Below are 24,259 nucleotides of genomic sequence, written 5' to 3'. Positions count from 1 at the left end.
GGGAATGTGTGTGTGTGTGTGTGTGTGTGTGTGTGTGTGTGTTTTCTTTTGTGCTGTGTGTTCACCTGTGTATGTGGAGACCAGAGGTTAATGTCAGGTGGCTCAATCATTCTCCACACCCCCTTCTTTTGGAGACAGAGTGTCTCACTGAACCTGGAGCTCACTAAGATGTCTAAACTGACTGGCTGCCAAGCCTAGGGATACTCCTGTCTCCACTTCTCCAGTCCTGAGATTACAAGTGCCTGATGCAAAAGGAGACTGAACTGGGGTCCTTAAGCCTGCATAGCAAGCACTTTATTGACCGAACCATGTCCCAGGCCCCCTTTCTCCATTTTTAATGACTCACTGTGTTGACAGGTGCTGCTCCGAGCAGCAGAAGAAACCATTCTTGGAATTTCTTCCCACTAGAGACATTCATGGTGCCCACTGATGTGGAAAAGGTGAGTGGATCTTCTCAACCACTGAGAGTCTGAGTCTTTTGGTAGCATTTCTTGGATATGAGTATGGAAACCTGTCACCAAAGTTTCTCTGTCCTGCTGTGTCCTGCAGCCATTTCCAAATATCACTCAGAGGCTTATATTAATTATAAATGTTTAGCTGATGGCCCAGGCTTATTACTAACTGGCGCTTACAACTTAAATTAACCTATTTCTTTTAATCTTATTGTCGTGTGGCCGTGGCATTATTGGCCTACTGGCATCTTGTTTCTTGGGTAGCTGGCTGGCTTCTCCCAGATTCCACCCATCTTCTCCTGTATCTGTTTGGATTTCCTGCCTGGCTCTATCTTGCCTTGCTATAGGCCAAAGCAGCTTTATTTATTAACCAATGGGAACAACACATTTTTATAGTGTACAGAAAGACATCCCACATCATAAACCACCCTGGTGAGGTACAGTCAAAGGGTTCTTTTCAGGATTTGATGGAGAATTTTTTGCAGGTACTGTGTGCTCAGTTGTCCATGACTAACAAACTATGTCAGGTTCTGGGCCCTACCTACTGAGGGTGTTCTAGCATAAGACATTCAACTTGATGGCTGGGGATGGAATTCAGTAGTACAGTGCTTACCTAGCATATGCCGTGTTAAGTTCAATCTCCAGTCCTGAAAGTGAATTCCATTTGGTGTGTCTGTGTCTCTGGATGTGTGTTATGTCATAGTTATGTTAAAACAACAGTTATGTTTATCTGCATTCGTGGCATTTAAGTGGCACTTCTCCACTTTTGAAACCTGATCCATACTCCAAAGGAAAGTTGATTGTGCTCCTATTTGAACTGACTTTTTTTTCCTTGCAGGAAAATGTCCACTTTTATGCTGCAGACATGATAATCTCCACATTGGAGAATATGAAGTGCAACCTCCTGAGTCAACAGCAACCAGAAATCTGGGGCACAGAGGAAGCCAGCGGGTCTCGTGGGAATGGTCAGACCAATGCTGAAGTGACCTTGTATACCCCAGCCAAGCAGGAGCCAGGGTCCTCCACTTCTTCAGACAGTGGCTATGAAGGCAAGTTGGGCAAGTGCTTGAATGCTGAGTGTTGTGATCTCCATGCATGCTGTCTGTCCTCTGTCCAGTCCTGAAGGAGGGACATTGTTTAGTCCTTTGAAGATGTGTTCAATCCATGGCCCATTGGCCACATGCACCCCAGGTTAGCCATGAATGTGACAATTCAAAATCTGAAACTAACTTAGAACTTAGAGGGGTGTGTGTGTGTGTGTGTGTTATTTTCAGTGACTTGGTTTTGAGGGTCTTTAGTGTATATGTTGTTAGTGATAATGTCACTTTTCACATGTGGATGATCTCCCCCAAGGCTGCTCTCTTGCCTTGTGATTGATGCTCATGCTCCATCTTTGGGCCAATGCTGCATTTCTTTTTTTTTTCCCCTTGGATTTCATTCTGCCTTTTCCTGGTCACTGCTATCACCTGTCTCCCTTCATTTTCTAGCACACAGCATTCTCCTAGTTTTCCTGCCACATTTTTTTCCCTTGCTTAGTGGTCCTCTTTCATTTAGCAAACAATGAACTTGCCATGTACTCGGTGATGGGGCTCATTGGTGGCAGGATACTTTTTTAGTTACGGTTTCTATTGCTGTGAAGAGACACCATGACCATAGCAATTTTTATAAGGAAAACATTGAATTGGGGTGGCTTACAGTTTTAGAAGTTCAGTTCATTATCATAAAGGCAGGGAGCATGGCAGCATGCAGGCAGACATGGTGCTGGCTACATCTCGATCAGAGGGCAACAGAAAATGGACTGTGACACTGTGTGGTATCTTGAGCATAGGAGACCTCAAAGCCCACCCCCACAGTGACACACTTTCTCCAATAAGGCCACACCTACTTCAACAAGGCCACACCTCCTAATAGTGCCACTCCCTGTGAGAATATGGGGGCAATTACGTTCAAACTACCACACACTCTTTCCCCAGAGGAGAAGTGTAGAGCTGTGGCCAAGGAAGCAGAGGTGAGAGTCCAGCCCAGTCACTAGTCAAGGGCAGCTGGGAACCCAGAAAGTTCCTTCTGGAGGAAAGGGCACCAAAGTTTATCACTAAGTGGGATTGGAGGGCCAGCCTCCAGGCGGCACCAGGGTATGCAACAAAACAAAACAAAACAAAACAAAACAAAAAAACTCCCAAACCAAAACAAAACAAAACAAAAACAACAAAATACAAATGCAGTGAGGGCTATCTTTTTCTATCTTTTTCTATCTGAGGGGTAAATAAGGAAACACACACTTTCTAATGGCAACTTTCTCTTTTACTTCATCTTGATGAAGTAAAATCCTCTCTGAAAATCTCTATTGATCTCTCTCCTGCCTAGTTACTCATCCTTTCTCCCCAGCTCGCTCTGTACACCCACACCCACACTCACATACTCACTCACTTTTCAACAGCTATCGGGGACTATGGGGGTCCAGCCCCTCAATAGTCCCCTCCCAGGGTCCAGGAAGAATCTACAACCAGCTGATAATTAATCTTTGATGAAAAGAAATGAATCTATGTACACAAAACTCCTTAGTCCTTACACTTTATTATTCTGTGTCAGTTTATTCTCTACACAGCTTCAGTTCTGCTCTCATGCCTAGCCCCTTTCTTGCCTGATTTCTCCCTACATTAATCTGCTGTCCTCTAAGTTCTGTCTTAATTCTCTCATCTTAGTTCCACACCATCTAGGTTCTCATCCATCTAGTTCTTTCCCATCTTAGCTCCTCTCCCATCTCCTTCTCTCTCATCTTATTCTTCTCCATCTGGCTCTTCCTCATCTCCCATCTCATTCCTCTAGTCCTCTCTTCTCGCCCTTCAATCTAGTTTCTTCCCCATCTCAGTTTGTTCCTCTCCAGTTCTTACCCATCTATTCTTCCATTCTCTTTTCTCTTCTCCGTATCCTTATTCTCTCAGCTCTCCCTGAGTTTCTCAGGAATCCAGTTATAAACCCAAGCAATAGCAAATCTCTGGCCTAGCAAGGTCACCAGACTTGAATTCTACGGGGTCATAAAGGCAGGTAAGAATTTTCCTCACATAGTGACTGTCAGGCTTTCTTTTACAACCCAAAATGGGAGTGGTAAAAGAGGAGGTCACCTGAGTGCTAATGACTGGTTAGTTTATCAACAAGGGGTCTATGTGCTCAGTCTACATTCCTAGAAGTGGTGAGGTAAGAAGTTAGGGGTCTATTAGTAAGGCTGTATAAGAAAGGAGGGTCTCACCCTAAATTGCACAAGAAATATCCACCTGACCTAGGAGACAGGTGTTGTTTCATATGGCCTTGGATGCTTGATAGGCATTTTAGATAAATACACTGTTAGGAGTTCTTGAAAGCAATGCAAGAAAATCATTTTAGGAACCAGCTAATATATATATATATTATATATATATATATATATATATATATATATATATATATATATATATATGTGCTAAAATATCACCAAGACTTCTTAAGCCATGGCTTGACCTTAGGAGAAGTCTTTGACTTTTCCAAGTAGTAGCTTTTGTGATAGTAGCTGAATTCCATTATGTTTTCCTGCGGCTTGCAGCAAACCGCCAAACTCTGGACTATTATATGCTACATTTTCAGGGTCTGACCCATTCTCATAACACATGATAAGTCACACAGTGTTTCTCAGACTAGGGAGGTCACATTGACTGGCCAGTGAGTAATACTTGACTGTGCATGTAGCTCTTTCCCAGACAGAAAGTGACATTAAAATTCAGGACTTAACAATAATAGTTAGTTGGCTGAACCTGAGTCTCATAACATAAACTGAGGCTGGGATTACATGCAGAAAGTCAATTACCGCAGATGGTTATGTCTGCCAAAGTTGCTTCAAGTCTGACCTTGATTCAGCAACAAACACCTGGGAATTTGTCTTTGTGTATTCTCTGCAGGGGCAGCTAGTCTGTTTTGAATTTGTTCTGAAGTCTAAAATTAGCTGTCTTTGTGACTGAGAATACTGTCACTTTCCTATGTCAGTTATGAAAAATATTCCAGTAGTATTTCTAGTCATCAGAATTATACAACTTAAGCAGAAATCATCTTCCTGACCATCCACAGCTATAAGTGTGCCCAGTAGATGGAATACATACATGAGATAAACACACAAGCAGTGGGAAAACACCCATAGCAGTTCTTAGGGAAGAAATGTAGTGGCACATGAGATAGATTACAGACAGGAGCAAGAGTCATTTACAGTCGGTGACCCCACGGTCCTTGCCAGTGGGGCTTCCCAGCAGAGAGTTATTCGTCTGGTGCGATCTGTTGAACACTAGTTGTCACCTGCTGTATACTCTCATAGCCTCTGGTAAAGCTATTGCTCCCAGCATCTCCCAGCAGAAGCTGGCAATGGATGTTAACTTTCACACTTTGTTTCTTCACGCAAGCCCTGTCTTCAGCCCCATCCCCCATATTTACTTTCTGGCAGATTTTTTGTCTCCATCACTTGCTTCCTCTAGGTGGCTACCTCTGAGAGACCTGTGTTTTCAGTCTTGAGCTCTCTTTCAAGTGTCTTTCTGTACCTGTCAAACTTGCCCCAGATCCTCTGATTTAACACTCTTCCTGGATAGCTTAAAGACACTCCATTTTTCTCTGTTTCCTGTGCATCGTATCTCCAGCTTCGAGGTGGGCATAGTAAGCCTCTAACTTAACACGTCTACACATCTACTAATTCATCACAACCCCTTCTGGGGTGGGGGAGGTTGTGGCTTGACTCTGCTTTCTGTCTGTAAAGATTCTATTGCCAAATGAGGCTACATTCACTCGCTCTAGGTGGACACGACTCAACACAGCATGATTCTATGTCCTGTACTATGTATTTCACGGCCAGGTTGGCTTTTTTATTTATTTTTTATTTTTATTTTTATTTTGCCTTTGTATTTAGTTTTATTTTAAACTTTGTATTATAATGGGAAAATTTCAAATGTATCTAAAAATGGACAGATGGCATCAGGCTGCTTCACCTAATTATAGTGAATGAGAGATCCTAAATTAACTTCCTGCAGCTTTTAGTCCTTGAAGCTGCAGCTTTATCCCTGCTCACCCCCAAATTTCTGTCAGTTGGGAGCTACGCTGTTCTTTCCCTTTCTCTTCTTCCTGTTCTTCCTCTTCCTTTCCTCACTCCTCTTCCTCATAGTCCTCCTCCACTTCTTCTTCTTTCAAAAGTGTCTTACTATATACCAGACTGGTTTAATTGGAATGTGCAATTCTCCAGCTGTTACCTCCCAAGTGCTGATACTGTAGGTGGGTATCCTCACACCCGATGTCATTTTTTTTCCTTGCAATACTGTGATTGAACCCAGGGCCTTGTGCATGCCCCGGGTGGCGGGGGGTGTTCTACTCTTATTTTTATTTGTTTGTTTGGGTTTTTCAAGATAAGGTTTCTCTGCATATCCCTGGGTGTCCTGGAACTCGCTCTGTAGACCAGGCTGGCCTTGACCTCAGATAGCCACCTGCCTCTGCCTCCCAAGCGCTGAGATTAAAGGCGTGCACTGCTGCTGCTGCTGCTGCTGCTGCTGCCGCGGCCGCCGCCGCCGCCACCACCCTGCAGGTGTCTTACTCTTGAGCTGTTTACTTGTTATGGTATTCATGCATATGTGTTTAAATGTGTGTGTGTGTGTGTGTGTGTGTGTGTGTGTGTGTGTGTGTGTGTGTGTAAGTAGGTTATAGGACAATTTTGAGTGTCAGGAACACTCTTGGTTTTGGTTTTTGTTTTGTTTTTTCAGAATAGCTCTTTCACTTGGCCTGGAACTCTCTGATTAGCTCACTGACTCCAGTGAGCTCCCAAGATCCACCTGCTCCCCCCTTCCCCTCAGTGTTAGGATGACAAGCTCAAGCTATCACGATCAGCTTTTTCTGTCAGTTCTGGGAGCTGAATTTGGGTCCTTGTGCTTTGCCAACTGACCCATCTCTCCAGCCTCCACTCTCACTTCCTGATGACCAAGTGCTTCTTGCTTTTTTTTTCTTCTTCAGGTTGTGCTGTGCTCCAGGTCAGCCCAGTGGCTGAGACACTTTCTTCCTCTCCTGTGGCGAGAGAGGCCTGCAAACAAGACTTGGATGAATTGGTTATGTTAGGTGAGATTTAGAACTTGCTTCCAACTCCCTCACATCCCACACACCTACCAGCAAACAGCACATACAAGGCCATGTCCGGGATGTTTGGGAAGACCTCTCCCAGGACGCAGAGAAGGAGAAGCTGTTTCCTAGTCCCTAGCATCTTGATAATTGTTCATCTCACTGGTACGCACTGAACAAAAAGGCGGCTATTCATTACATCTGCTGTGTGGTTTTGATGAAGTTCATATAAAAATCCCGTCCCTGGTGGTTAACTGGAGCCTCACACTGTTGTCTGTAGGTAATCAGCCACTGCAGGTTCCCTAAATGCAGGGACCTATGTTTTGTATTCTTATAAAGTTAACTAAGTGAAATAGGCTGAATGACCCTGGTACCCTTTCTTTCATTTTCCCACAGAACTTGGGGAATGTAATGACGTCACAGAAGGCAGCAGACGCAGACATCCCTGCAACTCTTTAAAGAGGTACATGTCTTCTTGTGCTTACACACATGGACCCTTGGGGGTTTCTTTGGAGCCACCATGTACACTATGCCACTGATACCTGATATTGTGGCTGTGTTAGCCACAGATGGGGTCCATGATGTTTAGAGTTAATTGTCAGCTTGGAAGAACCCAGAATCACCCGAGAATAGGGCCCCTTAGCTGGCCTATGGGGATTATCTTGACTATGTTAATTGATGTGGGAAGGCCCATGGTAATTATGGGTGGGACCATCCTCTGGGCAGGTAGCCTGGACCACATAAACGGAGAAAGAGCTCAGCTAGCATGCATGTATTCGTTGCTCTCTTCTGATTGCTCGTGTAGTGTGACGAGCCACTTCAAAGTCTCAGTGCCTTGACTTCTCTACCATGGTGGACTCTCCCTTGAAGAGTGAGCTAAATAAGTCCTTTCTGACATTCCTAGGAGATAGAGTCTCACAGCAAACTCCCCAGTCCTGTGGCTCAAATAATTTTCCCGCCCCCTCTTCTGCAACGTTCCCAGAGCCTTGGGTGTGAGGTGTTTGTAGGTGTATCCATTGAGATTGGGCTCCACAACTCTGCATTCTGATTGGTTGTGGTTTTCTGTAGCCTCCATCTGTTGCAAAGAGAAGTTTCCCTGATGAGAGGCAAAGACTACACATCTAAGGACAAATGTTAATAGATTGTTTTGGGGGTTTAGTAAGTTAGTGGTGGGGGGTGGAAAGGGAAGGGAGAAGTGTTCTAATATCAAAAATTTTAGCCAGGCAGTGGTGCTGTATGTCTTTAATCCCAGCACTCGGGAGGCAGAGGCAGGTGGATCTTTGTGAGTTCGAGGCCAGCATACTCTACAAAGTGAGATCCAGGACAGCCAGGGCCACACAGAGAAACCCTGTCTCAAAAAAACAAAACAAAACAAAAAGAGATTTAAAATTAGAAAAAGTAAAATAAATCCTTTCTCCCTTAAGTTAGTTTTTCTGCAGCTTACTTATTTGTATTTTTTTATGTGCCTGGGTGTTGGGCCCCTTTTGGTTACTTTTGTCATTTCTGTCACAGCAACAGGAAAAGAACTAGGATTAAAACAGGACAGTCACCTAGAGTTCAGTCAGTCATCTCCATAGTAGCAGCTTTGGTTACTATGAGAAGATACCGGAGACAATGAACTTACAGAGAGAAAAGGTTTACTTGCCTTTGGAAACTCAAAGACATGATAGTGTCATTGACAGTGAGGGCACTGTGTCTTGGGAATACCATGACAGGATCAAGGGTAAGAGGGAATGTTCCCACCATCCTTTGTAGTTACTGCCCCCAATGACCTACAGACCCCCTGCTAAGTTACACCTCCCCAAGCTTCAATCATCTCCCTAGGAGCCAATTTGTTAACATCCGGACCTTTGGAGGACACTGCCCATATTCAAGGCACAGCACCCCCAAATCACTGTGTGTTGTAGTGTGTGAAAGGCTATTGGATATGTGTAGTAAGCTTTCTTGTTGGGACTGCCAGCCCACAGAGACTTATTAATTATGAAAACTTGGCCTTAGCTTAAGCTTTTTTCTAACTAGCTCTTATAACTTAAATTAACCTGCTTTTATTAATCTATGTACTGCCACATGGCTTGGTTATCTCTACTCTGTACTGTATGCCCAACCTCTTCAGTGTCTTCCTTGTGTCTCCTGCAAGCATAAATTCATCCCTCTGACTTCCTCTCTCTGCCTTGGAAGTCCCGCCTATCCTCTCCTGCCTAGCTATTGGTCATTCAGCTTTTTATTATACCAATCACAGGAACACATCTTCATACAATGTATAGATATTCTGCAACATATATGTCTTCATTTTACCTTACAGGGAGGCCAGACAAGTTTTATAAATATATATATATATATATATATATATATATATATATATATATATATATATTTGTGCATTTATTTAAAACAAACTTAGGTTTATTTTATTTTGTGAGTATTTTACTTGCATGTATGTATGTGTACCATGTGCATGCTCCATGCTCATGGAGGTCAGAAGAGGGGATTTGACCCCCCGGAACTGGAGCTATGGATGGTTGTGAGCTACCACATAGGTGATGGAACCAAATCCTGCTTCTCTGCAAGAGCAACAAGTGCCCTTAACTGCTGAGCCATCTCTCCAGCCCTGTGCACTTATTTGTAACCCTGTTTTAGAGACATGGAAGCAAAGGCTTATAAAAGGATGCCACAGTGCCCTCACCCCCGTTGAGAGGGTCTCACTATGTAGCTATAGCTGTCTTGGAACTTGCTAGGTAGACTAGACTGGCCTTGAACTCACAGAGATCCCCCTGCCTCTGTCACCCCAGTGCTGAGATTAAAGGACAGGTCAGTCTCACAATGCTATTAAACATCAGAAGAAGGATTTGAACTCTGGTTGTCTGACTTTAAATCCCGTGCTCTTTTCACCCTACCCCAGGTCTCAGTCCCCTTACTAAATGAGAGACTCTGTCTGCTGACCACGGATGAACTGTTATTGCTTTGGATGTCCAGCTAATAACTGACTGTCTCACACAGTTTGCTCAACACACAGTCGAAACCCCAAAGACCCCGACTCTACTCCCTGTGCACAGTGGTCCAGCGTTTTGTTTCTTTCATGTTTCAGTGCAACGTGTGAGTCAGACGTCAGTCCTGCTGGGCTGTTAGCCAGAGAGTTGCTTCGAGGGTTCTGGAAGTACCAGGTGCTGTCGGAAGTCAATTCTCGGCTGCCAGGTTCCCTGACAGCAGCCAGCTCAGGAGTAAGTATGGAAGCCAGCTGATGTAGAATGAAACATTCTTAATTTCTCGCTTGGCCTGCTTGATTAAAATATTTATGTTTCCTTCTAGGGTTCCTAGGTGTCTAGGAGGTCTCAAAATGAATGTGAGCACCCATTAAACGTCAGGGAATACGCCTAACAATTCACACTATGTTGTTATTGTTTTGAGAAAGGGTCTTGCTATATAGCCCAGGGGAGTCTCTGACTTACAGAATCCTTTTACCCCACCTCCCTAGTGCTGGGATTACAGGCTTGCTAAAAAGTTGCGATCCTCCTAAGTATCCCGAGGTGGTGTTCTCATTTTCCCTTATTCTTACTCTTATTTTAAAGTGCCCAGACCTTAGCAGGGCAGTGGGCAGGGCAGGGCAGTGGGCAGGGCAGGGCAGTGGTGAAGCAGGTGCCACTGCTGACTGACAGATGTGAAAACACACAAGACTCTCCTTGCCGGATATACTGTCTTCAGAGACCATGGAACGCCCTGGTGATAGTAAATGCTAAAGGAAGGGTTGAAAAAAACCCACTCTGGAAGGGCCAGGGTGGGCAGGTGTCTAATTCTACCAGAGGAACTTAGGAAAGCTGACTGGAGAGCTTAGATCCTGAGCCAGGTGTTAGGCAGAGGGTGCTGGGGCAGCTAGACCCTGTGGGGAAGTGATCTTAGCAAGGGCCATTGGCGCACAAATGGAGGGGTCTGGAGCCCAGATGAGCAGAGACTTAGCTGTGGTGGACAGTGCGAGTGGGGGTGGGGTGGGGGTCCTGGAAACAGGCTTGAATGATAATGGCCAAACTGTGGAGGTTTCAGAAGGCTGATTGGAAGAGTCTGGATTTTCAATGACGACAGGAAAATGTAAGACTTTACAGTAAGCTGTTCAGCTTTGTAAGCTAGGGTTCTGCAGCAAGACCATGGCAAGGCTCTGATTGGCTGCTGCTTTAGTCCCCGGGGGGGCTGCTTCTGTCATGAAGAATCCTAGGTCACAGAGCTTTTCTCACCATGTGGGAAGTCTGGAAACAAATGAGCTAAAAATCCTAAAACAGGCAGGCTCAGGATCAGTGGGAAGAGCGCTGCTGTCTTACAATGTGAGTTCCCAGCACCTACACCAGGCTGCTCACAACTGCAGGGAACTGCAGCTCCAGGGGATCTGACACGCTCTTCTGGCCTGCACAGGCGCCACACACACATTCATTCAAAAATATAGAGGGGGGAGGGCAAGGGCTCAGCTGTAAAGTAGAGGACATGTGCCAAGATCAGCTAAAACCAGTTCCAATTTCCGGTGGTAAATTTTAATGGGAAACACACTTGAGAGTTCTTTTCAATTAAACTCCTGAAATGTGCTTCCTGAGGTTACCCCTGAACCCTCTCATGTATCGTGTAGGTTGGGAATGAAGAGAATGCTGGGGAAGACTTCGACTCCAGTGTGGATGCAACACAGGAAATCATGCCGAAGTCTAAGGTCCCAGGAGCTGAAGACTGGGTACCCTCTCGATTTCAAATCGTACTTACTGTTCACACGCCAATCAAGTAAGTGTGGGCTGCTGCCCCAAATCTTAGGTTCTACTTGGAACATGTGATGGGTCCCACCTGATTCCTATGGAAGCAGAAGAAGAAAAAAACAGTGTCCTGAGGGACAAAGGAGAATGTGTGTCTGGCTTAGTTTTGTCACTCAATTGTGAGCTTTGCAGGAAGGTACATAAGTATTCACATACGTTAAAAGTGTAACTCTCCCTCCCCAGTTATGAACATTGCATAGCCCTTGTAGATTAAATAGGCCTAAAGAGGACTTTAAGGGGCTATTTCTGAAACAAAACCCAAATACAATGATTTAAAATGATGAGACCATTCTATTTTCCAGATTAGCTAGTGTGCAATTAAAAGAACAATGAATGCATAAAAGTTTTAAAAGAAGAATTTAATCTTAAGGAGATTGTCTGTAGTTGAGAAATGTAACAGAACATAAGTAAAATCATTATTCTGTAAAATCACAGAAGCTCTGAGACAGCTAAAATTATACAAGAAGGGACTAAACCTATGTAGTGTGTGTCTATGTGGCCATACATATGGTGTGTACATAGTAGTTTAATTGTAATTTGTTCTGAGAGTATGGAATGGATTACAGATAAAGGTTACAGGCAACATATTTTAGCCATGTGCAGTTTTTCTGTTCTCTTGGTCTCTCATGCAAACTTCAGAGCTATGGAGCAATGTTCGCTGCTTCATGGAGGTCTCTCATGCACCATATCCTTGCTTACGGTCTTTGCTCTCAGACTCAGTGGATCCCAGGAAGGGTGCTTTGACTGCTGGGGCAGAACTTGCCCTCAAGGCACTGGGACAGGTCACTTTCATTGCACAGGATATCTTTTCTCTCAAATTTTCCAGAATCCTCTGTAAGACATATGGATGGAGATTTAACACATTTTTTTTTAACCTTGACAATTTTTGTTGACCTTAGACTACAATAAAAATTTAAATTTACCACTTTGCCCGTAATTCTAGGTCACTGTTGAAACTGGGGCACAGCTGCTCCCAGAACCCTCTCCGCAGGAGCATTTGATAAATGTGTCTTGCCTCATCTCTTACTCCAGTGTGTATTGTATTTATTCACCCGTGACCTTTCCAAGCATGTCGGACTGTGTTGTGTTTCCTTGGCTGTCTTTAGTGTACCTCTGGCTTCTGTTCATGGGCAGTGGGAAGCCCCAAGGACTCTATAATAGGAGAGTTCTTTGTGATACTGACTTCTAATTTGGGGACAACTGAGATTTTTAGGGTCCTAGCTTCATAAAGCCCAGGGGTTTCAATTAGAAGACCATATTAGATAAGTATAAAATTTTCACAAAATGAGAAAAAAAATGACAAAATTAAGGACCCCAAGCCAAGGAACATACCATGATGTCAACTGCTTTTCTATCAATGAAAAATGCTGCACTGACCCGCTCTGAAATGTGTAACAGCTGCCATTTTCTGTCCTCAGGAGGGACATAGCGGTCGTGGCCCAGAATTTCTTCTGTGCTGGATGTGGGACTCCAATACAGCCCAGTAAGTATGGGTCCTGCACTGTTTGCTTGTGAACCTGATGGCAGAGTGAAGATCAGCAGAGCTGGACTGTGTATTGTTTTGGTGTGAGCATGTTGTGAAGGACTCCTGGAGGCCATCATGACCTACAAAGCTGCATGACTAGCCAGGAGCTCGGAGGACCAGCATCCCGGCTGCTTCTCCAGTGGGCACTTGGAGAACCCAACCATTCCTGATATAGACATTTGAACCTGTTGTGTCCCCTCCCTAGAATGCCCTCCCTGTAAACTTCCCTATGACTCTTGGCTCCTTCACAGCTTTACCTTCTCCCCACTCCTCTTCTTCCTCTCCCCCTCTTCTTCATCTCCCCCTCCTCTTCCTCTTTTCCCCCCAGTCTTCTCTGGTTGCCCTGTGGAATGTGCATCTGGCCACAGACAGGTGTTCGTGTGTGTGTGTGTGTGTGTGTGTGTGTGTGTGTGTGTGTGTGTGTGTATGTTTCATGCGATCATCCTCCACACTGTTTACTCTCAGCATGGCATCCATCCCTAGAACACTCTGTTTTATTTATAGATTATTATTTGTCTCCATCACCAGAAGTAAGTTCCAGGAAGGCAGAGACATTGTTGGTTTTGTTCATTCTTCATCTTCCGCCTCTAGGGCTGTGCTTTCATAGACAGTCTTCCAGACACACCCACAGAGCCAACAAATGGCTCCTGGCCAGACTTCTCTGACAGAGGACACGGTGACTCATTTCTGGGCTGGCCAAGATCCTGCAAACTAGTCTTCTCCGTGTGGGATTTTCAGCTGGGCATTGCTTGCTCTCCAGCAAGGATGTCTATTTCAAGAGATTACAACTGAAAGCAGAAGCAGGCAGGGATTCTTCTATCTCACTTCATGTTACTGTACCATAGTCACAGCGATCTTCCTTAAATGACTCAGTTTCCCAGCTAGTCTAGCAAGAAGCAGGTCTGTTAGTTAATCTGTACAGCCTAACGTCATACACAATGTCAAATGCATGAGTCGGAAACTACATAGACACAACGGACTCCCCCAATCCTTGAGTACCTTCCTTAGTTCATTGACATGCTGTCAGTCCAGCAGGGAATCTTGCAGAACCTGCCCTCACAAAATCTGCTTCCCAGCTTGGAGGGCAAGATAAGGAATGGGGAAGGCGAGACCACGGTGGAATTTACAGTGGAGAGACTTCATCTGAGATGGAGGTGGAGGGGGAATGAGAGGTTTCCTAAAGAAGAGATTATCTCAGGATGTGGGGTGCTCGGCACAGGCAAAGGGACTGTGGCAACCAGAAAGAAGACAGAGGAGAGGAAAACACTGCAGGGTGGGTACAGCCCAGGTTTGGCTGATGTCAGCTATGGAAAAGATTTAGCGCTTTTCCTGAAAACTTTGTCCAATTCTGACTATTTTCACTTAGACTTCTGAGCTCATTTACACTCACAGAAAAGTTTGAGAAATAAATGTGAAGGGCTCCCAAGCCCTCTTCCCCAGCTTCTGTCAATGTCAATCACAGGGCAATCATTACATCTGAGATGTTAATGTTGGCTCAATCCCCTCAGCTTAACTTCAGACTTTACCAGATTTTAGGAGATTGTTGCTGCCCATAGCCTTTATGTGTTTCAGAGTTCAGTCCAAAAGTCCACATTATGTTTACACTCTTCCTCAGCCTCCTCCAGTCTCACATACAGGCCATTTTACCCTCTATCCCTATCCTGGCTAGTCTTATGTCAACTTGACACTCAAACTAGAGTTATCTGAAAGGAGGGAACCTTAACTGAGAAAATATCTCCATAAGTTCTGGCTGTATGGTATTTTCTTAATTAGTTATTGATGGGGGAAGACCCAACCCATTGTGGGTGGTGCCACCCCTGGGCTAATGGTCATGGCTTCTATAAGAGATCAGGCTGAGCAAGCCATGAGGAGCAAGCCAGTAAGCAGCACCCTTCCATGACCTCTGCGTCAGCTCCTGCCTCCACGTTCTAGCCCTACTTGAGTTCCTGTCCTGGCTTCCCTCAATGATTGACTGCAATGTGGAAGTGTAAGCCAAATGAATCCTTCCCCCAACCCAAACTTGCTTTTTGGTCACGGTGTTCCATCACAGCAATAGAAACAAACCCCAACCAAGAGAACCCCTTACTCGTATTCTAAAAGTAAGGATTATAAGCAGTTATCACAACAAAATAGCAACAGCAATTCCCACTATTCTCTCCTCAGGTCCACTCTCCCTACTACCTGCAAGGCATCATCATGTATGGCTACTTTCCAATTTGATTTTGCATAGTGCATCTAGTCACTATTTCTCTCTAGTCAGCTTTATTCAAGAACTGCACTGTGTGCCCATGTGGCATGATGAAATCAAAGTTAATTACAATTTAAACTCAGTTTCTTAGTCACACTTGGCCCATGTCATGGCAGCTGTGTTGGACAGCAGTCCATTTCCACGTCTTCAGAAGGTTTTGTTGGACAACCCAATTCTAGAATTATTTTCCATGTCATTGACTCCACGAGACAAAAAATAGCTGTTGGAGGGGGTTTCTGAACTCTAATTCTGATGACTTGTGGGGGGGGGGGGGGTCATGGGTTTGAGAGTTTGGGGCAGAATTATATGATCCCCTGCAAACCCTCAAACAGGACAAGTAAAATGGCTCCAGATACTTGCAAATGTCCCCAGAGGGTAAAAGTCACCCTGGCTAAGAGCCACTGGTTTAGGAACCTTCCATTTTTTTTTTGTCTTAATGGTCTTAGGAAGAGCGATGACATCATTCATTCTGTACTGATGGTAGCACAGTGGGCATTCAATGAAGCTTGGTGAATGAGTGAATGGATATTGAGCTGCTGGGGGCTTAGATGTTAGGGAAAGGCGGGTTACATTAGGAGGAAATTATGGGCCCCTTGTGTCCTGTCTCTTCCCATCATGACAAGTCTGATCAGGGATGCAGGTTCCCAGGTCAGGTGCTGCACTGAGTACTCTGCTTTTTATATAGTATAGTATACTACACCTGTCCTTCAGGTGACATGCTGAGTACTACAATTTTTATATAGTATAGTATAGTATAGTATAGTATAGTATAGTATAGTATAGTATAGTATAGTATAATACACCTGTCCTTCAGGTGGTGTGCTGAGTACTATCGTTTTTTGTTCTTTTGGTTTGTTGGAGATTTAGCATACCTCTCCCCTCAGGATGACCCAGCAAGTGCAGAAACATTGGTCCTTCCCCTTCAGCACCTGAACCCAAGGAGAAGCAGGATATGCTGGCTACACTGGATTTCAGCTGAGCTTGCCTGCTCACTGCCTGTGTGTCCCGACTGTGACGCTTGTCTTCACTGTCCTGTGTTTTCCTTAATGAAAGGGGGATCATAAGTTTCTAAGTCATGGAATTACAAGCATAGAATGACATATATTAAGCCACAGCCAGCTTGGGGAACAGGCTAAGTGTCCAGTGAAGACTGATCCCTGCCTGTTCTTCGAGGCATTGTTTGGAGAATGGTCATCATTATCTACAGTGTGCTAGGGAGTGCAGTCACCCCCTTCCCATCCATTACGTTGTTCTTTCTCACCACGAGTCTAACAGACATACGAACTGGAATTACACCTTGTGTTATCTCATTTACAAAGAGACTCAAGTCAAAGCAGGATTGATAATCGCCAGACTTGGTTCATGTCGGACGCTAATGCTGAGGGACGGCTGCACGGGAGACTTCCGCTGGGTCGTTTTCCTTCTTAGCCCAGGTAGTGAGGGTGCAGCATTGTTACCTTCATCCCTACATCTTTTGTGCATCAAAATATTTTATCAGAGAGATTTCAGAAGCACCATGTGTTTGTTTTAGCAGATTCAAAAGTGCAAGAAACAAATACTTTTCTCCATACTGCAGAGATGTGCATCGTTAGCATTCTGGGGGTCTAGGTACTCTCTCTCTCTCTCTCTCTCTCTCTCTCTCTCTCTCTCTCTCTCTCTCTCTCTCTCTCTCTCTCTCTCTCTGCCCCCTTCCCGATTTATAAGGAAATCCTTTTGAAGGCTACATCCTCACACTGTGCACACACTGCTTTAGGACGTGCTTTTTGTCTGTGGGCTATCCCTGAACCCTCTGTGCCGCATTTGTTAGCCGAAGAGACTCTGAGCTGCTGCTGGAGTTCCTGCCAGTAGCAGGTGGCATCTGTGCACTCCGCCAGATTCCCAGACCCTACACGGAATGCTCTCACTGCACTGCAGTTTGAAGCACCCATTTGCCAAGTCCAAGAGGGTTTGGGGGGGGGGGATATTCTGTTTCTCCAGCATCTATCTCACCACAGCAAACTCACGAATGGCCATAAGTGAAATCCCCACGTCCATGTCACAGCTATGCTGCCTGGCAGCTGAATCTGGCTCTGCCCCCATGAACAGTGATCTGAGACTGAAGCTTGCGTAGGAATGGGGAGGTGGCCTAGGGCGGATCCCCCGCATCACGAACGTGGTCTCACCCTCCTGCCTTCTACAGAGTTTGTGAAACGGCTCCGGTATTGTGAGTATACGGGGAAGTACTTCTGTGACAGCTGCCACTCGTCTGCAGAGTCCTGCATCCCTGCGAGGATCCTGATGATGTGGGACTTCAGGAGGTACCAAGTCAGCAATTTCTCTAAATGGCTACTGGACAGCATATGGCACCAACCTGTCTTCAACTTGCTAGGCGGGCACCATGAGCTCTATGCAAAAGCCAAGGAACTGGACAGAGTGAAGGTGAGCTGATGCCTCCATGGGGGAGAAAGCAAGTGTAGGAAGAGAGATGTCCCATGGTAGGAAATGCATGTCACTATTGTTGTTTATTTCTGCTCTCTTGGGGGGCCCTTCCACCCAGCTCCCAAATGAATCACACACACGGAGGCTTATTCTTAATTATGAATGCCCGGCCTTAGCTTGGCTTGTTTCTAGCCAACTTTCCTTAACTTTAAATTATCCCGTGAACCTTTTGCCACCAGGCTTTTCCTTTTCTATTCTTGTATACCTTTCTTTGTTTCCTACTCCGTGGCTTGCTGTGTAGCTGTGTAGCTGAGTGGCTAACCCCTGGAGTCTTCCTCCTTCTCTGGCTCCTAGATCTCTCCCTCCTCCCAGATTTCTCCTATATATTCTCTCTACCTGCCAGCCCCGCCTATCCTTTCTCTTGCCTCACTATTGGCTGTTCAGCTCTTTATTAGACCATCAGGTGTTTTAGACAGGCACAGTAACACAGCTTCACAGAGTTAAGCAAATGTGACGTAAACAAAAGCAACACACCTTAAAATAATATTCTACATGTCACTCCAGTTTCAGAGTGTCTCCAGACCCTCCAGAAGGCAGATAGACTGTGGAGTGAATGGTCTCTCACTTATGTGGTCTCTTCCAAGGCTCCACAAAACCTATGCCTATTCAGGACTTGTGGATCCAAGAATTCAGTTTGAGCCCTTGTTGAAGGGGCCATTTGCTTGAAAGTTGATTCTGCTTGCCAGCATATTATTTCAAATAACTATAAGGTTTGCCGTGCACATCGCCAGTGGCCACGCATCTCATTCCCTCTGGTTGGCTTCTTGCCTTAGGACATCCAAGAGCAACTGTTTCATATCAAGAAGCTGTTGAAGACTTGCAGGTTTGCTGACAGGTATGAGCCCCAGCTGGAACACTCTACGCTCCTGCCTCGCATGTGCTTCCTGGTCCTCGCTCCCCCAATAATGCCACCTTCTTAGGACCTTTTATTTTTGACCCCCAGCACTGAAGGAAATAAACTAAAGTGAATTAAAAAAATAACAACAACAACAAAAAAACCCAAACAGAAAACAGGACAAGGATAAAAGTAAATACCTCAGCCAGCGGCTAGAGTATAAATAAATATAATGTGAATATAGTAAACACAATAGATTGTGATGAATGCATGTAACCGAGTTTTATCTTCCCACCTATTTTAAATGCACAGTTCATGGACATTGAGAGCATTTCCACTGTGTTGCCACCACCACTGTCCATCTGCAGAACTCTGCCTCTTGCAAAATCCAATCTCTATAACCATTCTTTTCTCCCTTTCCTTCCTCTTGTATCCCAGCCCCTGGCAATCCACTGAATCTGACCACCCTGGGTACCTCATGTATGTGGATCATAGAACATGTGTCTTTTTATCACTGGATTATTTCACTTAAATGTTCTCCAGGCCCATCCACATAGCAGCATGTGTCAGGATTCCCTTCCTTTTAAAGACTGAATAACATTTGGCTCTGTGTATATATTGACTTTTGAATCTGTCCACCAAGGGATAGAGGCTGGTCCTATCTCTTGTGAGTAGTGCTGCTGTGAGGATTCCCATGGCCTACTAAATCTCCCTCACGTAGAGACAGGATGCATGCCACTCTGAGTGAGATCATGGCTTCCAGAAACTACTTCTCAAAGCTTATCCTAGGGATGTTCTTACAGAGATGGGAAGAAGTTTAGTTAAGATACAAATTTAAAATAAGAAATAACATAGAAACCTACTAGGCGTTCGATAATAGGATAGTAGTTAAATTTACACCACAGACACATTATCTAAAGGAAATGGCCAGGAAAGGTTGAGACATGAATTCACGGATAGAGATTTCTATGTGTGTTCATGTGCATGCGTGTGCACATGTGTTTGCACTCATGTGGAGCCCAGAGGCTGATGGTGAGTGCCTTGTCAATAGCTCTCCCCCTTATTTTGTGAGACATAGTCTTTCACTTGGCTTGGAGCTCACTCACCAATTGGCAAGCGCCAGTGAGCTCTGGGGATCCCCCCAATCTCTGACTCCCCATCACTGGGATTACAGGCATGCACTACAGTGCCTAGTTTTCTGTGTAGGTGCTGGAGATCTGGACTGTGGTCCTCTTCTTGCAAAGCAAGCATTTTAGTGGCTGAGCTATCACTCCCTGCCCCAAGAGAGCTTTTTAGTAGGAAAAAAGTGTAGATGACTCAGGGAACTGTTTGCTCTCCTGCAGTGTCCTGAAGGAGTTTGAGCAGGTTCCCAGCCATTTGACTGACGAATGCCATCTGTTCTCCATGGAAGACCTCCTTAGGACCAAGAAGGGACTGTTGGCACCCTTGCTTAAGGACATCCTGAAATCTTCTCTTGCCCATGTGGCCAGCTGTGAGGTGAAGGATCACTTGGGACCAGTTCCCTTCCCAGTGGCAGGATCTGGGGAGGGAGATGTTTCTCACTTGACTCTTAATCACTTTTAACTTTCACAGCCCTGAGCAGGGAGAGCATTGAATCATAGCCCTGCATTAGCTAACCAAAGTCACCCTGCTGGGACGCAAGATGGGACCCTGTAGCTTCTTCCTTTGAATGTCCATCCTCTGTCAGAGCCCATTCTGCCCCAAAGCAGCCATTATGGAATGTGGTTTTTTTTGTTGTTGTTGTTCTGATTCTGTTCTTCTAGGGGCTAAAATCCTAGACATTGAAAAGTCGATGCCTCTATGGTTCTGTGTAAATGGTACCCAGTTTCCCCAGCATCAATGGTACCCAGTTTCCCCAGCACGAGAAGCAGTGTCACCTGTGACCTTAGGTCCCTTCTTTTGCAGCTGTGCCAGGGGAAGGGCTTCATTTGTGAGTTTTGCCAGAGCACGACTGTCATCTTCCCGTTTCAGACCACGACTTGCACAAGATGTTCAGGTACTTTAATTACATTTGTTACATTACATTACAGTCAGCTTCATAATCGCTTAACTTAATTGCCAAGTAGCTAAATCACAATGCCAACTTCAACTGAAAAAAAGCCTCAGTCACTTAAGCACAGTTATCTCTGTAAAGTGCAATGATGCAGTGTGTCCTTGGGGGTGGACTGGAGGCAGTAGAGTTTAGGGCCCACAGCGAGGCATATTTCGCAGGACAGGGATAAAGAATGCCATTTCTTGGGGTGTTGGATGAAGAGGATGGTCCCAGTTTGACCTGTTGTTGCCACCGGTTTTAATTAGATTACAGTTCCACCCAGCACTGAACGGTTATCTCTGTGTTTAAGCCACAGTGGTGAAGTGGACCTGCTGTTACAGAGACTGTCTTAGTTTGGGTTCCTACTGCTGTGAAGAGACACCATGACCACAGCAACTTTTATAAAGGAAAACATTTCATTGGGGCTGGCTTACAGGTTAAGAGGTTTAGTCCATTATCATCATGATGAGAAGCATGGCAGCGTGCAGGCAGACATGGTGCTGGAGAAGGAGCTGAGAGTTCTATATCTTGATCCACAGGCAGGAGAAGGAGTCTGTGTGCCATACTAGGCATAGCTTGAGTACAGGAGACCTCAAAGCCCACCGACACGGTGACACACTTCCTCCAACAAGCCTACAACTATTCTGACAAGCCTACACCTCCTAATAGTGCCACTCCCTATGGGCCAAGCATTCAGACACATGAGTCTATGGGAGCCATACCTATTCAAACCAGCACAGAGACCAAATGGCTCTAAAACATTTGCTACTGGCTTTTGTGTGACTGTGTGTGTGTATGTGTGTGTGTGTGTGTGTGTGTGTGTGTGTGTGTGTATGTGCATTCACGTATGTGGGCCAGTGTGTGTGCATGTGTGCATTCACGTATGTGGGCCAGTGTGTGTGTGCATGTGTGTGGAGGCCAGAAGTCAACCTTGGGTGTCATTTTTCAGGCACAATCCATCTTTATTTTTGAGACAGGGCCTACCACTAGCCTAGAACTCCCCAATTATGCTAGGTTGGCCCATAGTCCCTGCAATCCTCCTGTCTCTGTTCTCTCAACACTGAGTTTCAGGCATGTGCCACCACACTCAACTTTGTATGTGAGCTCTGGGGGATTGAACTCAGGTCCTCACGTTTATGTGGCAAATACTTGACCTGAGCTACAAACTAGGTCCAATTTTTTGTCTCTTTACAGATGGGCTGTTCAGGGAACCCATGTTCTCTAAATTCTGTTGCATGGGAAGGATTTTGGTGGGGAACCCTGCCTTCATCTTTATGTGAACATGGTCTCTTTTTTGGGTTCTCTAGTCTTACAGGACAGGGTCCCCAGAAAAGAGAACTGAACCTGGGATTTCCAGGCCCATGGGGCTGTGAAAGCAGCAGACCTGGACATGGGCAATATTGAATAGTGCTGGGCTACAAGAAGCCCTGGGCCATCTCATGGAGCTCTGGGTAGCAATGGGGGGGGGGGGGCAGGTAGCATTTCAGCATTGTTCCCACTCACAGAGGTGACCGGGTCTTCAAACTCCGCAACAACTCGTCACTCAAGACAGGCTGCTGCTAAGAAAAGAGCTTGACTTTGAATGAGGCAGCTCTGTCCCTTTAGAGACATTTCAAGAGAATCAATGTCACCTCGCAAGAGCCATCGGCCACCAAGTTAAGACTTGGGGAGCTGATCTGGAGGTGTGTGGCATCAACCACATCCACCAGGCTTCTGAGCTTCATGGTCAAGAGCAGTTGAGTAACTGGTAGTTCTGAGAGTTTTGGCATGGTTGGGTTTTTTTCTGTAAGACCCTATGTTCTGGACCCCCCTTCTCCCCCACCCCCCATGGGAACAAGCATCCATATGTATGTGAGAAATTAGGAAGCCCATTTGCTGACGACTGGTCCTCTTGCTTGCAGGGTGCAGGGCTTGCTTTCACAAACAGTGTTTCCAGTCTTCGAGATGCCCCCGCTGTGCCAGGATCACAGCCCGGAGACAACATTTGGAGAGGTTGCCCTTTGCAGGGACATGATGGCCCCCTGCCGGAGCTTTCGTTTGTTCGAAGCACTTTATGATGATACCAAACTGTGTCAATTGTGTCTGCTCCTGGTAACACTGTTTCAGATACTAAGTATTTTTATAGTAAGAAAAAGATGACTCAATTCCCCCCTCTTGTATGTATTTAATGTTCTCAAGGAGTGTGGAAGTTTTGTTACTAGGTGTTAAGTTTGTTGCTAAGATTTTATTTACAAATGTTTGACTTTTTTTTTTTTTTTTTTTTTGGCTGCTACTGGTTGTCTTTAAAGAATTTTTTTTACATTTAAGTAGGACAGCTGTTTTTAGCTAAACATAGTACCTATTTTTTTAGGAACTGTAACTGACAAGGTGAAGCACTGGTTCCTCTTCCTTCAAAGTTGCTTGTGGAATGGATTGGCACAGTAAGGGAACAAAGTGCAATGAGAATTCTGTTTGGCCAAACTTTTGTTCCTTCAAGAAAAAGACTCCTCTGGAATGTTATTTCGTGATTGTGTCAGTCTCCTGTCTTATTTATTCCACGGTTTGCGTGGAGTGCATGCCCACTCTGCCCTCCTGTTCATTTTTAGATGACTGTTTCTGCCGCCCACCAAGGTCCTGGTGAGAGGTCATTTGAAGAAGTTGCCTCTAGGTGGCACTGTTTCAGGAGCGTACATTCAGCCTGTCTCTGTTCCTGCTAGTCTTGAAAGTCCATGCTACATCTAGGGAGCCAAAAGGGCATAACTCCATTTTAGCCCTTCATGGTCAAACTTCATGGGTATAAAAAGAACAGGACACAGAGAATCTGAAAGCTGAACATGGTGGCATGCACCCGTAATCCCAGCATTTAGGGAGTAGAGGCAAAGATTAGGACCTTCTATGCTAACAAAAAAACAGAGGCCAGCCTAGGTCACATGCACCTGTACTTTTTTTTTTTTTTTTAATCTGAAAGAGAATGAAATTTTAAAAACAAGTAAGTTTGGATAAAATGTTCTTTTTCATTTGTTTGGTTTTTGTTTTGTGACACAGGGTCTTCCTATGAAGCCCTGGCTGACTTTGAACTTGCCTCCCGTCCTCTAGGTCCTGAGTGCTGGGACTAGAGGTATATGCCACTACACCTAGCAAAAAAAGCATTCCTAGCACACAGACTGCTCTCAGTCACAACCTTAAAATCGTGACATCCATTAAGATGCATGGGAGTGACTTTTCTCCACTTGTGAAAAAAATACCTGCAGAGCCAATAGAAGGGAGGAAACCATCGTTCCTAGGGGTTTCTGTCTGTTAGGGCAGGGAAGGGACAGCAGACGTCACAGAGGAGCACATGGCACAGACTCCTTCACACGAAGCAGGCAGGAAGCAGAGACCTAGCCTAGAGCCAAGGCAAGGGTAGACCTCCAGAGGCCCACCCCAGTGACACACCTTTGCCAGCCACACTGTCTCCAAAGGTCCCAAAACTCCAAGGTAAGGACCAAGTGTTCAAACACATGAACCTGGGGTGAGGGTGGGGGCACTTGGCATGCACACACTAATGACCAAGCTCCGTGGATCAAGAAACCAGTGAAATTCTTTTCCTAATAATTCTCAGAGTTACACACTTTCCTGGAACTGGTGAGCCTGGTTTCTCCTTGTCTCTCCTGCATACCTTCTTCTACTTGAGGAGACTTAATGCCAGGCAGGTCCCTTCCTAGAGTATCTTCAGGCTGGTTCTCAATAGTACTTGGGTATCATATTGCCTAGCACTCATGTGCTCCACGCTGAGCTTCTCAAACAGCCAAGGCGGGCAG

General features: G+C 45.2%; 1 protein-coding gene across 1 annotated transcript in view; it reads left to right on the top strand.

The window, feature by feature from the left end:
- Rubcnl (rubicon like autophagy enhancer) overlaps positions 1-22,690 on the top strand; it is a 36,762-nt gene extending 14,072 nt beyond the window's left edge. Inside the window, exons 4-15 of the mRNA XM_059274337.1 lie at positions 358-440; positions 1,291-1,501; positions 6,459-6,560; positions 6,957-7,023; positions 9,646-9,778; positions 11,167-11,312; positions 12,760-12,824; positions 17,294-17,532; positions 18,366-18,427; positions 19,771-19,924; positions 20,354-20,444; positions 22,382-22,690. Coding sequence (XP_059130320.1) covers positions 358-440; positions 1,291-1,501; positions 6,459-6,560; positions 6,957-7,023; positions 9,646-9,778; positions 11,167-11,312; positions 12,760-12,824; positions 17,294-17,532; positions 18,366-18,427; positions 19,771-19,924; positions 20,354-20,444; positions 22,382-22,494 — 1,466 coding nt within the window. The 3' untranslated portion in view covers positions 22,495-22,690. The remainder of the gene's footprint in view (positions 1-357; positions 441-1,290; positions 1,502-6,458; positions 6,561-6,956; positions 7,024-9,645; positions 9,779-11,166; positions 11,313-12,759; positions 12,825-17,293; positions 17,533-18,365; positions 18,428-19,770; positions 19,925-20,353; positions 20,445-22,381) is intronic.
- Positions 22,691-24,259: the final 1,569 nt, after the last annotated feature.

This window comes from Peromyscus eremicus, chromosome 9, assembly GCF_949786415.1.
Source record: "Peromyscus eremicus chromosome 9, PerEre_H2_v1, whole genome shotgun sequence".
In the NCBI taxonomy this organism is placed as follows: domain Eukaryota; kingdom Metazoa; phylum Chordata; class Mammalia; order Rodentia; family Cricetidae; genus Peromyscus; species Peromyscus eremicus.
The sequence above is the reverse complement of the archived record's forward strand: the minus strand, read 5'-3'. Positions and strand labels throughout refer to the sequence as shown.